The sequence below is a fragment of the Equus caballus genome, chromosome 1 (genome assembly GCF_041296265.1).
Source record: "Equus caballus isolate H_3958 breed thoroughbred chromosome 1, TB-T2T, whole genome shotgun sequence".
Lineage (NCBI taxonomy): Eukaryota > Metazoa > Chordata > Mammalia > Perissodactyla > Equidae > Equus > Equus caballus.
The window spans coordinates 168,806,490-168,822,780 of record NC_091684.1 but is presented as its reverse complement, the minus strand read 5'-3'; the positions used below and the strand labels follow the sequence as shown (position 1 = coordinate 168,822,780).

At 36.5% G+C, this 16,291-nt stretch overlaps 2 protein-coding genes across 2 annotated transcripts; both read left to right on the top strand.

Annotated features, from left to right (window-relative positions):
• The first annotated feature begins 2,808 nt into the window (after window positions 1-2,808).
• On the top strand, window positions 2,809-3,747 carry OR4F82 (olfactory receptor family 4 subfamily F member 82). Its single transcript, NM_001391573.1, has one exon. The coding sequence runs from the start codon at window positions 2,809-2,811 to the stop codon at window positions 3,745-3,747; it is 939 nt and encodes a 312-aa protein (NP_001378502.1).
• Window positions 3,748-15,100: 11,353 nt separating this feature from the next.
• On the top strand, window positions 15,101-16,039 carry OR4F1F (olfactory receptor family 4 subfamily F member 1F). The gene has a single exon (NM_001391571.1). It carries the CDS (start codon window positions 15,101-15,103, stop codon window positions 16,037-16,039), a length of 939 nt encoding a protein of 312 aa, NP_001378500.1.
• The last annotated feature ends 252 nt before the right edge of the window (window positions 16,040-16,291 follow it).

Sequence of the window (16,291 nt, the reverse complement as noted above, 5' to 3'; positions counted from 1 at the left end):
GCCTAGAAGATAAAAACTGTGTAAGTTCCCTGCTCTGCTGGCTGCTGTTGGAATTATTGCTCCTCTCTCTCTCTTAGTCTTTTCCTTTTACATGCTTCTTCTTGTTTCATAAAAGTTTATGAAGTTAAACCATGGACCATTATAAGCCTTGAGGTGAAGTTTCCCTACTTCCCAACTGGAAATTCATAGCAAGAATATCGGGCATTCTCTTGGGAGTGATTGAGAAATGTGTTACTGCTCAGTTTTAAATTTGGAAACTTCCTATGATACTAGACTTAACGCAAAAAGATGGTAGACTGGAAAGACATGAGCTGTGGAAAATTATGGACCTGAAGAAATGATTTTATTTCAGAGAAGTGTTATTAACTAAACAATCAAGAAATCTTTGCTGGGCCAGCCCAGTGGCACAGTGGTTTAGTTCACACGTTCTGTTTTGGAGGCCCAGGTTTCGCCGACCTGGATCCTGGGTGCAGACCTATGCACCACTTGTCAGGTGTGTAGGATTGGCTGCAGATATTAGCTCAGGGCTAATCTTCTTCAAAAAAAAAGGAAAAAAAAGAAATCTTTGCTACTTATTTCATTTTGTATTTTAGGAAACACAAGAGCCAGAAGAAATAGTTTTATCCTCTTTAAATTTACAACGTATTTGGAGAGAGGGAAGCTATAAAATGAAAAGCATTGGAGAATTATCATTAGTAGCAAAGATTTGTTCTAAATAAGGGATCAGTTATTATCTCATCTCAGAATACCTTCCCCTCTTCTTTCAGTTTATTAAACTACTAATTTTCAAAAACTCATCACAAGTCCTTTCTCTTTTGTGAAGCTGTCTCTGAAGTTCCCAGTGGACTCTCGCGTGTCCTTTTTGGCCAACAGCAAACATTTAGATCCTCTCCTATGGCACTATATATTGTAGGTTATTTTTATGTGGGGAATTATTATTTTTCCGTTAAAATTTAAATTTCTTGACTTCTGGGAATAAGAGAGAGGAGAGATTAATGTAAAGTGCAGTTACTAGGGAAATTTTCATGGAGCAAATGGGATTTTGAATTACGTTTCAAGAATTAGCAGTGATTGGAAATGTTCTGTGTTGCACCATCCAATGCATGAGCAATAGCTACATGTGGTTACTAAGGAATCAAAATGTGTCTAGTGCAACTGAGAAAACAGATTTTTAATTTTGTTTAACAACCACATGTAACTAGTGGATAATGTTTTGGACTGAGCATATGCAGAATTTGACTTCTCTCTTCTCACTTTATTATTTTTCTAGTATGTAGAATCCAAAGCCATAGGTGGATTAGGAACCTAGATTCTCTGTCTATGACTGGTTGTTTGTCCATCACTGAACCACTATTTTTGGATTTGTAAATAATTAACTTAGACTACACAAACACTAACGAGATTTGTGGGATAAGAGTTTTATGACCAGGTTCACTCATCATGTACAACTGAGACGTGTGTATGTGTGCATATATAAACACACATATTAAAAGGCAAAGCTTTGGATTTCATTTTTTTGTATTAGTGAGTCTTTCTCTTTCAATTCCAGGTCTGAGGCTTTTTGTGCGTTCATGTACCCTTATTTTACAAGCCCGTTACTGTTTATGCTCCAACCTTTCTCTTTTCTGAACTCCAACTTTTAGTAGCATATCTAAGTATTATGAGAGCAGGAAGGTTTGAGACACAGAATTATTTGACCCACAGGCAACAGAATATAACTTCCATGTGGTAATAGTATTTCAGTGTTACCTGTAAAAACGAATAAGAACTAGAGAGATTCATGTGGTAACCCAGAATTAAGTTCAGGGAACAGATTTAGCATTGGATCTTAGACACTTGGGAGGTTTTAAACAGAGAGATGAGCAAAGAGGGATAAAATTTGCTAAAGGAGATGAGGGGACTGGAGAGGCTCAATGGTTATATAACATCTATGACATTAATGTGCATTTCTTCATCCCCAGCGAACTCTAAAAGCTTAGGAAGCCAATAGCTATAAACAACATTCACAAACCTCAGAGATTCTGAAGAATCTGGACAGATAAATCAAATTTGCTTCCTTGACTTCCTTGACTTCCTATAACTCCCCTCACCCCCATGCCAGCACTTCTGGGCCTTGTCCTGGCTACTGACTAAGCTACTCGGTAGTTTTCACTGATACTTCTGTGGGACGAGGCAAATATTTTGTCCCATTAATATCTACTCTACCCTTGCCTTGGTCCTTTCCTACTCTTGAGTCACCTCTATGCCCTATACCTGGTTCTCTTATTTTCACCTCTACTCTGTGGGATTTGTGTGAATTGCTAATGTGAAGGGAGGTAATGGTGAATGAATAACTACAAAAGATACATTGTGTGCCAGAGACGAGGTCAGGTTATGAAATGAGACAGCTTGAATGCCTGAAGAACTGCTCCATGAACAACGTAGAAACAGAACCAGTGAGTTCTGGCAAATGTCATTTCCACTTTGTCTTTCTTTTTCTCTTTGTGTTGCACTGTACCACCTTCTCTGCCCCTACTAATCCTTGCTATGCATACTATGTTTTCATATTTTCTCCATTCTTTTGTTTATAGACGACTAGTCCTGGAGGCCATGGTGATAGGAATATTGCATGCGGCAGTGACTCCACTAATTTAGATACCACAGATAAAATGCTTATGTAGCGATGATATGAATTGAGACGATATATAATCTTCACAGTGTGAATGTCCTTGAATAACTAATCAACATAATATAAAACATTATTAACCTTCTTTTTTTAATTTATTTTTTTGTTTTCCTTTATCTACAACCATTCCAGCTGATACATAAATGGACGGTGCAAATCACTCTGTGGTGGCAGAGTTTGTGTTCCTGGGACTCACCAATTCCTGGGAGATCCAACTTCTCCTCTTTGTGTTCTCCTCCACATTTTATATGGCAAGCATGATGGGAAACTCCCTCATTATGCTCACTGTGATTTCTGACTCTCACTTACACTCCCCCATGTACTTTCTGTTGGCCAACCTCTCCTTCATTGACCTGGCTGTTTCTTCTGTCGTTTCTCCCAAGATGATTTATGACATTTTCAGGAAGCGTAAGGTCATCTCCTTTGGAGGTTGCATTGCTCAGATCTTCTTCCTCCATGCCATTGGTGGTGTGGAGATGGTGCTGCTCACAGCCATGGCCTTTGACAGATATGTTGCCATATGTAAGCCCCTCCACTATTTGACTATTATGAGCCGAAAAATGTGCATTTTGCTTCTGGTTGCTGCATGGATAATTGGCTTGACCCACTCTGTGATTCAACTGTTTTTTGTTATAAAATTGCCATTTTGTGGCCCTAATGTGTTAGACAGCTTTTACTGTGACTTTCCTCGGTTCATAAAACTTGCCTGCACAGATACCTACAGGTTAGAGTTCATGGTCACAGCCAACAGTGGCTTTATATCTCTGGGATCATTCTTCACATTGATTGTCTCCTATATTTTTATCCTGATCAGTATTCGAAAACTGTCTTCAAGTGCATCATCCAAGGCCCTCTCCACTTTGTCGACTCATGTCATGGTGGTGATTTTGTTCTTCGGTCCTTGCATCTTTGTTTATATCTGGCCTCACCCCACATCACATCTAGACAAATTCTTTGCTGTTTTTGATGCGATTTTCACTCCTTTTTTAAATTCAGTCATCTACACATTCAGGAACAAAGAAATGAAAGTGGCAATGAGGAAAATATGCCATCAATTTATTATTCTTAGCAGGATTTCATAAAGGACAAAAGTAGTATGAAGTTTCATTACTGACTTGGAATAGCGTTAAATTTCTGTTATTTCAGTATCAGGAGTTTCCAAGTGCCTTACTAATATTTAGGTGTCCCACATTAAAACAGCATAGTTCTTTTTAAAATCTTAGCTGAGAAATTGTGTTACTGTGTATGGTTGGAGGAAGCCTGTGATGTGGTAAAGTGTCTCCTGGGGAAGCCCATTTGTTTGTCTCTCAGGAGTTATTACCTTGATGAATTTACTGTAGTCTAGACTTCAAATTTGAGTCTCTTTCAGTGTCAGAGTGGGTTATATAAGGGAATGCTGACTAACACTAAATAAATTGCGTATCAATTTAGAAAATGCCTGCTCCTCTCAATCTTTTCTTTCTGCCTTTCTGTCTGGTCTATATCTATGAAAAGACAGATTCCCCTACTGCGTAGTGACTGAAAATTTTCTGTACCATTGATGTAAATTTTTGTTAAAGGTCATTCTTTTTACTCTAAAGAAATAATTGCTTTTAGTGGACATCTAATCATTTGTTGGCCCCAATCATCAACCTCCTTCTTCTGGTAAATGTATCTTTCTCTTCAAGTAAACATGTGTTATGATTAGAAGATGACATGTAGGTCCCATCTCTCTGACCACCATTATTTGTTCAAAGGTTGGGCTTCTGAACCAGGGTGTAGTAACATATCTCCTAGCCACAGTTGATCAGTACAGGTATGAACCTCCGACCAAGATGGGCCAAATATGAGATTTTCCCCAAAAGATTGGATTTGAGAATAGAGAGAAAACAAACCTCAGCCTTGCTTTATGTAGATATGTAGAAACTTCTGGCAATAATATTTCCTCCTGTCAAAAATCAAATCTTGGATAATGTAAAAAGGTATGTGAGAGAAGAAGACATAGGGTTTAAAGAGAGAAGTTTGGCAGTATTCATGTTCTTGGTCCAGCTGTCTGGGCATTCAGCTTCATTCTTGGCCTCAACTCAATATGCTTACTAGCTGAGCTAATAAATGAGCCAATACATTCACTCTCTTGCCTAAGTTTGTTAAAGTTGTTTAAGGAGTAATAATTACCTCTCCACTTTTAAGGAGACTATATTTTCAATTACTTCTGATGTAAAAATCCTTCATTATTTTCTTATTTCTTTAAGGAAATATTATTTTTTCTTAAAAAGAAAATATGCTTACTATGTAAAATTTATTGTAAACTTAGAGATTAAAAATAGAAATCACTCATAAAGTCACCATATGGAGATAATTATTAGTAATATCATGGTCTATTTATTTTTAGTGTTTTTCTATGCCTAAATATAAATATATATTTACAAAATCAGGATTTATGACGTCTACATTTTATTGTGTATTTTTGATAAATATTGTATTCTGAGAATTCTCTCACATTATAAAATTTTGTAGTACACAGCAATTAGATTGTCTTCAATTTTTTGCTCTGTCTTGAAAATTCTTGCATATACCTCTGTCTACCTTTCAGATTACTTCTTTTATAGATTGATATATTTGGAATTAATAATTAAAATACTATTATTTTAAGCTCTTTATTTTCATTATCCTTATTCTTCAGAACTTTTTACCTGCTTAAAAATATTCCATTACAGTACCTGTCACAAAGCACTGAATATGAGCATATTAAATACCTTTGTCCCTTTAAAAGACAAAAAAAGATAAAATCTTGCTTTAACTTTCTTCAATTTTTGTATGCTTGTGCTTTTTCACATGTTGTTATTAATCTGAATTCTTTGAATACGTGTGAGAAGAATCCAATGAAAACAAGCTGAAAATAACTAAAACAGAAAAGAAATATATAGTTTTCGTTTTGCAAGAGGAAAACATCTAGAGAGCTGTTGTATAACGATGTGAATATACTGAACACCACTGAACTGTGTGCTTAAAAAGGGAAGATGGTAAATTTTATGTTATGTGTGTGTTTTTTTACTACAATTAAAAATAAAAAAATATTTTTAAAAAAGGAAGTACTGACTCAGGTTATTGGGATATCCAGTATTGTAGTCAGCCTCGAGGACTCAGGGATTCACTCAATTACACATTCTTAGATTTTACTCTCTCATTCACCTGCTTTCTCTTGCTCTTTTCTCCCTTTCTCTTTCTCCTCCCTTTCTATCTTTTGACTCTGTTTATCTCTGTACATTGGTCTTATTTTCTTTTTCTGCACCTGAATTTCTTTTTGTATAGTTTGGGGAGAGGAGAGAGACTGCAAATAGCTCCAACTTTAAATCATCCCAGCAGAGCAATCTCATAGAAAATGGGAAAGTTTTCTTTCCTAGAATCCTTGTTAAAATACAATGAAAGGATCCTGACTGGCATTGTTTTTGTTTCATGCCAGGTCTGTATCACATACCCACCCCAGTGGACAGGGAACAAGATCCATCTGGTTGACAGCCTCCAAAGAACTACATGAATTTGAGGAAGAGCATTTTCCAAATAGTGGAGGTAGGGTACAGCCCTCAGTGAGAGGGGAAAAGTAATTCAGGGCAGACAAAAAAATTGTCACATCCTGTAGGTAGAATATTAATTTTGTCATATTGATTTACCAGTCCCAAATATATGCTAATGACACTAACTCCTTTATTATCATATTTGTGTCTAAAATGTTTCCCCCAATTTGTTTTCTTTTTAATTTTAGCTATCATATTCTTCATTTTTAAAGTTGTAGATTTTGTGACTCAAACTCCATGAGGCTTTTAAATTGTGACTCCATAGTTTTATTCTTAGGAAGTACTTTTCCATTGCAATACCTAATAAATATTCACAAACATGTATTTCTAAAATAGATTATCCACCTGAAAATTATTTTAGGTGTAAAAAATAAGAGAGAATCTAAATTTTTCAAATTTTCTTAAATTTCCTCAGCACCAGTGAATAATCATTTCTGTTCTGATTTGTAACCTTTTTTTACTACATTATTACATAAAATATGGTCCTTGTCTCTTCTAAGATCCAGACCCATATATAATATATCTTCTGACATCTCCTCTCAAACGTCTCATATGTCCTTTGACTGAATACATTCATAACAGTTCTCATGATCATTGCTGAAAACTGTGTCTTCCTCCAATGTCATATTTTCCATCATCAAAACAACTAACCCAAGAGTAATCCTCTCCCTCCTCATCACCCCCCACTTCTATCTCTCTCTCAATTTTTTATTCATGCAGCAAATATCAAGCGCCAACTAAGTGCTAGACATTATTGTAGCTTTTGGAGTACATCAGTAAATAAAACATAAAAAAAATATTTCTACCATTGTAGAGCTTATATTCTAGTAGAGCTATCCAGAGAATAAATAATAAGCAAAGTAAATATGCAAGTTTTAAAGTAAATTAAAAAGAAATGAGTGCAATAGCAATATAATAGAGTAGGCTAAGATGAATCAGAAACTCTAGAGTTGGGGGAGTAGCTTGCACTTCCAAGTAGGGTAGTCAGGATAGGTATCATTGGAAAGGTGTCATTGAGCAAAGGTTTGATATAGGTAAGTGAGTTAGCAACGCAGATATGCAGTGTGTTCAGGAAACAGGAAGAAGGCCAATGTGACTTTGTCAGTGTAAAAAGTTGGAGCGTAGTGGCAATGTGATTTTGTCAGTGTAAAAATGTTGAATAGTAGGAGAACATTCAAGGAAGTAAAGAGATGCCAAATAATGTAAGATTCTGTAGACCATTGTAAAGAATTTGGCTTTTACTCTGAGGAAGTGCGGACCATTGATGGATTCAGAGCACAGAGGTGGCATGATATTACTTACACTTAAAATTATTCTTATATCTCATTGTCCTGCTAAGAATACTCTGAGGGAGGTGGGGCAATGGTCCACAAGATGATGTTAGTAATGTTTTTCAGAAATTAGGGAAGTGAGAGATGGTGATTTGGATAGCAATGCAGATGGTAAGATGTGGTGAGATATTGAAGAGTTAGCTAACAGGATCTGCCAATTGGTAGGATATTGCATATGAGAGAAATGACTCCAAGTTTTTTGACTTAAGCTACTGGAAGGATGGATTTGTCATCACTTAAGATGGAAGAGCAGGTAAGAGCAGGAGTTTGATTTTGTGTAATTACATTTAAGATGCTTATTGGATAGCCAAATGAAAATGTAAAGTAGACATCTGGATAAGCAAGTCTGATATAAAAGGTAGAAATCTGAACAACAGATTGACATGTAGATGTTACTTGAAGGGACAGTACTAGATGTGATATCCTAGAGATGAATACAGAGAGGAAAGACATGAGGTTTAAGACCTGAACCTTGGTATTCTCAAACATTAAGAGATCAGAAAGAGAGTGAATAATAATGAATGAAGACTAAGAAGGAACTGTCAGTGATACAGAAGAAAAAAGGATTGTGTGCTGCCTGGGAAGCCAAGTGCAGAAAATGTGTGTGAAGATTGGAGGAAATAACTGTGATTAAAAGATCAGAACTGAGGATTGATCATTGGATTTAGCTACGAAGGTCATGGGAGAACTAAAAGACAAGCGTTAGTGCAGGTACTAGGGGCACATTTTGATTGGAGTGGATTTCAGAGAAAACAAGAGAGGAATTAGAAAAAGAGAGCAGAGACAACTCTTTTGGGGAATTTTGCTGCAATTGTCTTTAGAGAAGTAGCCAGAAAGGGAAGCTGGATTAAGAGATTTAAAGATGGGAGATATAACACATGGTGAAAGCTGAGGAGAATGATACAATAGAGAGGGAAACATGGATGATATAGAAGAGAGAGGGGGAAAGCTGGAGTGGTTCTTGAGTGCACAGGAGTGGCGTGTGGGAGGGGGGTGGTGGTTATAATGAATGAGGTAAGGGTTTAGTTAGATCCTAGTTAGTTTGGTTTAGAAGGAAGAGAAGAGGACATATTTTTTCTTCTGCCATCTCAAGCTATAATTCTGTATCTATCTTCAAATTGATGTGGCATCTACTTTTCTTTGTTATGGTAGTTGTTCTTGCCTGATATTTTGATTTTGCCCTATGAAATAAAAGGGCAACATTGCACCTTTATTTTGTACTTTGACACAATTTGTGTCAAAGAGGTACGCCATAGAGAAGAACAGGAAAGAGTTTTTCACTTCTGACTTTAAAGTGAGACCGAGTTTTATTAGCCATGTAATTTGATTTAATTCATAGATTGCAATTAGCCAGTGGTAACAATGCTTGTTCTGCAATGCTGTTCTGAGGATTCAGCAAAATAATATGCAAAAGGATTAATTTCCAAAATCACTTTATTTTCACATTTTAAAATGTTCTTCCTTCTGAAATAAAGTTCAAAAAATTATTTCCTCAAGGTTTTAAAAATACATTTCTACATTTTAAGTTGAATATGTTCTATTCAAATTATCATAAAATAACTAAAAATAAAAAGGTCATTTTAGCTTTTCTGTGGAATGCATTTTCAATCACCACATATGAAGATTTAAAATAGTTCTATAATATGGCAATAATTCTCTTTGCCAAAATAAAATTACAAACATATTATTTGCTTTCATTAACAGTTTCTCTGTTGGCTATACTGGGATAACCGAAAAGATCATATGCAATAACTCCCCAGGCCAAGTGCTCAGTCTAGCAATCCCACATGTCTGCAGCATCAATTGATCACTCCCCTCTGGGGCTATAATTAGCTTCCACTCTTCACAGCGGCACCATTTTATACAGTTATTTGTATGTGTCTGTAATGATCCTGAATAGGATCTGGTTGATTTTTTTGGAGAGCGTAACAGAATCTTTAGTGATGCTGATCTCTTATTTCCTTTTGGAAAACAGGTGGGTGAGGGGGATACAAATAGAAAGAAATCAGACATCAAAGTTTCTCTGTTCTAAGGATAGAGAAGATTTTTGTGATGTGATGAATTTTCTCAAGTCAGATCCACTTTATTACAGTAGTTTCTTAGTTAAGTTTCTTCTCTCTTTTGTTCCTCCCTTCTAGGTTATCTATCACACTGACAGGTAAATCATCTTCCTTGAGCACTGGTCTTATCATTAACAGCTTGCTCCTAATTCTTTGCTCACCTTTATTTATTAACAACGCTTAGTCATCTTAAGGTAGAACCTTAGGTCAGATAAAACTTGTCTCAACTTTCTTTCTTATCTTACATTCCAGTATTCTCTTAAACAATTTCTATTCTCCAGGCAACCTGAACTATTCACCATTGTCCTCGAGAACCTTGAATTTACCTGTCATTTCTCCTGTTGTACCACCATGTTTGAAATAATCCTTCAAACTCTGTCTTTATATATTGTAACATTTACTATTTATAAAAGCTCAATGCCACATTTTCCACTTTGTATTCTCTGATCACCACAGCCACAATTTTCTCCTTCCACTTGGCTCAGGCATTACTCAGTCTGTGATGTTCATCTCACTATGCCTGTTGGGTATTTACTTAAACTATTAGATAGGCATTGTCTTTCTAAGCCACGAACACAGAATAGATCCTGAGTAAATGCATTTTAATTAATAGAAAATTAAATAAGAAGGTATTGTAGAATAGAAATAAAGAGAGGTAGGACTATGTTGGCCTGAGTTGCCATCTTCATCCATAACTGATTGTTTGATGTGCATAAACTATATTTCTGTTTTCTATTTACACAGGGATAGCAACAGCTGTGGCTGAAGAATGCTAAGTGGATCTTGAAAAAATAGTAGTTTGGGAGCAAATGTCTTATTTCCTGAGAGGCAGGTATTTGTGGGTTTTCCTCCGCTTCCCAGGCAAGTTTATGCAAATTTTTATCTGGATGAGCACAATCTTTGTAAATCCCAAGAAGCACCCCCTCTCTCATGCAGATGTCAATGACCAGTGTTATCTAAGGTGGTCAAGAAGGGCTTCTAAACAGTTTTTCTGAGAACTTATCCATGGCTTTGGCTGTTGGGAGAGCAGTGGTTGGGGTAAATGGCACAGTCTGACTTCTTATTTGTCAGAATGCAAACTTCTCACAAAACAAGCCCTGAGCAGTGTCTCTACTTCAGGGCAAAAACATTCTACGGAAATGTTCCCAATGAAGCCTTTCAAGCTACTGGACATCAGCATAGACATGAAAACATAATTTGAAATCAGCCCCACTTGATTATCTCAGAATAATGAATTAAGAATTAAAGATTTTTTAACACTTGGAACTAAGAACTGGGACGTATTGCTTACTGGTCCTTACTTTGTGTTAGGTATCACTTGTTGTGCCCCCACAATGTAGTAGATACTGTCTTAAACATATATTACATGTATATCACCCAGTTCCCACCACAACCTACCAGGGAGGCATTGTTATCTCCTTTAACAAAGGAGGAAACTGAGGCTCTGAGAGCTTAAGTAACTTTCCCATACTCACATAGCAAGTGAGTAGTGGAGTCTGGATTCGAAAATAGGCCTAATAGACGTCAAAGCCTAAGCTACTCACAGCTCTATGTAAGCTTCTCAAATCAGAGGAGCAGATATAATTTATGGATGATTTACATTGGCATTGCATTATAAAAAGCAATCTGTCTATTAATTATCATGTGTGAAATTCACAGAAATTGTGTGAGCTTGGCTGGGCAGCTACTGAAGGAGTTTCCATTTTGATCTGAGTCACTTGATTAGAGGTGGGAGTTGGATCTTCCTATTTACTTTTATCTGGTCTCTTCTGAACTTCTTACCTCTGTCCTTGTATACTTTCATTGTTTTCTTTCTCTTCCTTTTATTTTCGTAGTACCTTTATCTTCTAATTTCTCCTTTATGTGTGTCTTTCTCTCTGTTTTTGTTTTCTGTTTCTACTTCCTCTATTCCTTTTTCCTTTCTGTGTCTCAGATTATTTCCAAGATTCATGAGATTAAGTTGAATGTTGGATGTAGATTTGCAGAGGAGCGTTTCCTCCTATCCCTAAGACAAACATATGTTGTAAAGGGTGGGATGCCTCTGGATAGAGACTATTACTTATGGTTACTATCAATTTGAGATGAGAAATATTCTTCTTTTTATGCGGAATCTATTGGAAAAGATGGTGGAGAGAGGAGAGCATTGGAGTCCTGGCTCCTGGAGTGCGGAGGGGTTATTAACTAAACTCTCATTATGGAAATATTTACTGACTTTCATACCTAGTTATGAACTTTGGGTGATATACAAATGAAAATTTTAAAGCATTATGATTAATAGTCAAAAACTCTACAAATTACAGATCAAGGTATTTACTAACTCATATTAAAATGAGAGATCGCATTCCATCCTATTCTTGAAATCCTTGACCTCATTAGATAACACTGGTCTTTCCTTTGAATTTGTATTCTTTTTCTTTCTCACATATTCAACGAATAATTTTCTCTACTCTTCATATGGCATATATTGTATACTATATAATATTGTAGCTATTTGATGTGCAATTTATGTCTTTCCCATAAGTTTATTAAGTTTGTGACTTAGAAAAGTTAGAAAGAAATAAAACCCTGACCATTATGGACTAGAACTCTCAAGAAAATCTTACTAAAATAATTGAGAACTAATATTGCCTTTTGAGGGGAGTAAAATATAGAGAGACAGAAACAATGGTGGGATAACAAGTATTCCATCAAATAGTTTACCATTGTTGTATCCTTCCAAATGAGCACCAAAATAAGAAGATTGATCAAAGTACAGCAGCAATGAATAATCTCATTTCTGTGTGCAGTTTACTTCTAAAATTTAATTGATCACTTTTTTTTATTGAGTTACGATTGTCATGCAAAATAATTTAGTGCAAATAATAAGTAGTTTGTCTCAATGCTTGTGTTTAGTGTCGGTTTTAACTCAGAAAATGATATTTTTAATTTCAATTTTTACTCTTCTTTCTTAGGTTATTTTCTACAGGATATGTACTTTCTGGATGAGGAATTCAGAGACTTGGGTTCTGGTCCTCAGTTCTGGCACTAGTGTGACCATGAGAAATTCAGTATACATTTTTTGAATCCCAAGTTTTTCATCTAAATAATGGTCAGTCTGGACCAGGACATCCCTTAGATCAAATTGTCGGTATAATTTCACTGGCTACTTATGCTTCTCTTCACAAAACTTTTCATGTTTCTTCTTCAGCTGCAGTTGCTGAGTATTTCTCACCGTTTTCCCAGTGCCTCAGTCATTCACTCATGCATTTCATGCCACCAGTCTTCTTCATTCCATCTGTCCCTCCCGCAATCAGCAGCACACATAGTTCCCTCTTCTCCAGCCCAGGCTCACATGTCTGATGACTGAAGAACTTGAGGTTATAGAAAAGTGTGTATCTTGAGACTATGGACTGTAGGCTCAGGAGGTGACAGCAAAATAAATTGAATTAGTTGAGTATGGAGTCACTCAGCTAAGAAGTGGTGAGACAGAATTACGGTCAGATGACAGTGAAAGTTTCTGGAAGTTTTGGACCAGAGGGATGTGTTAGGATAGATAAGAGCATCATCTGAATATGTGTTTTTGTGAGAAGATTCTTCAGATTTCTGAAGTTGTGTCTACAAAAGGAGAAGAGTGTCAGTAAACTTGTTCTTCTGCATCCTAGCACCTTCTAAGGGAATAGAAGTTTAGGAGCTGATTTCAGGTTCACTCCCCTATTGGAATTGACTCTGGTGGATATTTGGACACACAGAAATGGAATCCTCTCCATCCCCTCCATCCCTTGTCTACCTAAACAGACTGATATACTCAAAACTTAAAAGGCACCAACCCTTTAGTATCAGCTTTAGGTGCACATGATCAAGCCAACGTGAAAGCTCTCGTGCCCTCCTATAAAGTTACTGAAGTTTGATAGTCTTCTCATTTTATAAGGGGCTAAAAGCTTAAAAATATAAATGATTTTGGAGATACAACACACCTGAATCGATTCCAGACTCAGTAATTATATGATATCAAATTCAGAGCAAGTTACAATCAAGGAAAGCACTTCATACTGTAAAAGAATGGACATACCACAGGGCAGAAAAAAGGAATGTGTGAGTGAGGCTGAGGCAATGAAGAAGAAAAACAGCATTTCAAGGTTTCCAAGTGCTGATAAGCACCTTAATATGTTCAGACAAACAGAAGCTATTTGCAGGTTTATGTCACATCCTTTGTAGTGATAAAGGCATATAATTTAACAGAAATTAGGGTGGAATCCCAAATATTTATACATATAATAGGCCTGGATAAATCTTGCATGGCCAACTGTGGGCTCCAGAGGGAACTTTATTGAGTACTGTGACCAGTAGAAAGATTTGTATGACTTTGTAGAACTTTTCAAATACAGGAAGATTCAGTGGATGAACCTGGAGGATATTATGGTAAGTGGAATAAGCCAGTCACAAAAAGACAAATACTGTATAATTCCACTTATATGAAGTATCTCAAGTAGTCAAACTCATAGAAACAGAAAGTAGAATGGTGGTTACCAGGGACTGGGGGGTGGAGGGGAAGGGAGTTGTTATTTAATGCGTGTAGAGTTTCAGCTCTGCAAGATGAAAAAGTTCTGGAGGTCTGTTTCACAGTGTGTACTGTGAATATTACTTACTAGCACTACTGAACTGTACACTTAGAAAGGATTAATATCATAAACTTTACATCGTGTGTTTTTTGCCTCAATAAAAAAGTGGGCAGATTTAGAAGAGCAGTGAACCTCACGTAATATGATAAAAAGGACTAAAATTCTATCTTGATAAAGCCCATATATTCCCTCTTTTACTAGTCTTGTCTGGTTCTGATGTTTCATATTCTCCAGTTTCATTTATTTTATTCTCACTCTATATCCTATTCTACAGTTTGTTTCTTCATAATTCAGTCCCATCTGATGTTTCAGAAAACTCTCACTCCTAGATGGTGATCCATTTATTAATCTTAGTTTTCCCCTAACCCTATTATCTGAGTGTAAATTGTACTGAGAGAAGAATAAGAAAATGACCATAAAAGGGAGATGAAATGTGTTGACATGGGAAAGTAGGGTAAGATATAATATGCATTCATACCTAGTTTCCCTTTGGAAAACTTTGGGGGTAATTAAATAAATATATTTCCACATACTGTCTCTCTCCATTTAGGAGTGAGGATACTTTCTTAATTGTATGTTCTGTTTCTTGCTGCAGGCACCTGTGAAACTTCTGTTCTTGCCTATATTTCCTAACAATTTAACCAATTTTAGAATATGAAAGCTTTTGCTGAGAGTTCCAATCATGATATGATCCCTTGAGTTGTGCTTATATCACCATCATCATCATCATTATCATGATTTCGCAAATGTGAAGAGTTGAATAACCAGGTAGTTCTGGTTTGTAATGTGAACAGTGCAACATAAGTAATTAATACACTATCATCCCTAATAATCACAATTTATTTTTCATTTTCTTAGTTCTCATGATTTCAGCCACAGCTAAGTTGGATTAATGGATGGAAGGAATTATTCCGTTGTGTCTGAGTTTGTGTTTCTGGGACTCACACATTCATGGGAGATCCAACTTCTCCTCCTGGTATTCTCTTCTGTGCTCTATGTGGCAAGCATGACTGGGAATATCCTCATTGTGTTTTCTGTGACCACTGATCCTCATTTACATTCCCCCATGTACTTCCTACTGGCCAGTCTCTCCTTCATTGACTTGGGAGCCTGCTCCACGACTTCCCCCAAGATGATTTACGACCTTTTCAGAAAGCACAAAGTCATCTCCTTTGGAGGTTGCATTGCTCAGATCTTCTTCATCCATGTCATTGGTGTTGTGGAGATGGTGCTGCTCACAGCCATGGCCTTTGACAGATATGTTGCCATATGTAAGCCTCTCCACTACCTGACCATTATGAGCCCACAAATGTGCATTTTGTTTCTGGCTGCTGCCTGGGCCCTTGGCATTATTCATTCACTTTTCCAACTAGCATTTATTGTTAATTTACCCTTCTGTGGTCCTAATGTATTGGACAGCTTTTACTGTGACCTTCCTCGGCTCCTCAGACTGGCCTGTACAGATACCTACAGATTGCAGTTCATGGTCACTGTCAACAGTGGGTTCCTTTGTGTTGGCTCCTTCCTCATACTCCTCATCTCCTATGTCTTTATCCTGTTTACCATTTGGAAGCATTCCTCAGGTGGTTCATCCAAAGCCCTCTCCACTTTGTCAGCTCACATTACTGTGGTAATTTTTTTCTTTGGTCCAACCATGTTTGTCTATACATGGCCACACCCCAATTCACAGATGGACAAATTTCTTGCTATTTTTGATGCTGTTCTCACTCCTTTTCTGAATCCAGTCATCTACACACTCAGGAATAAAGAGATGAAGGTAGCAATGAAGAGGTTTTTCACACCGTTAGTGAGTTTTAGAAAGATTTCATAAATGATGTTATAAGATCTTTACCCTGACCATTATGTAGCCTGTATCTGGAATTTTAGAATCAGCTTCTTTAGTGTATCAGCTATTGATCTGGGTGTTACCACACTTCCCTAAGAAGAATGAAGATTTGGACAAAATCTTAATTCAAAACTTATGTTAATTCATATAAATTTGAATATATAAGTGTTAATTATAGTTCTTTCTTTGTAGTTGGTTTCTTTATCTTCTTTTTCTCTCAAGATGGTCAGTTTATCA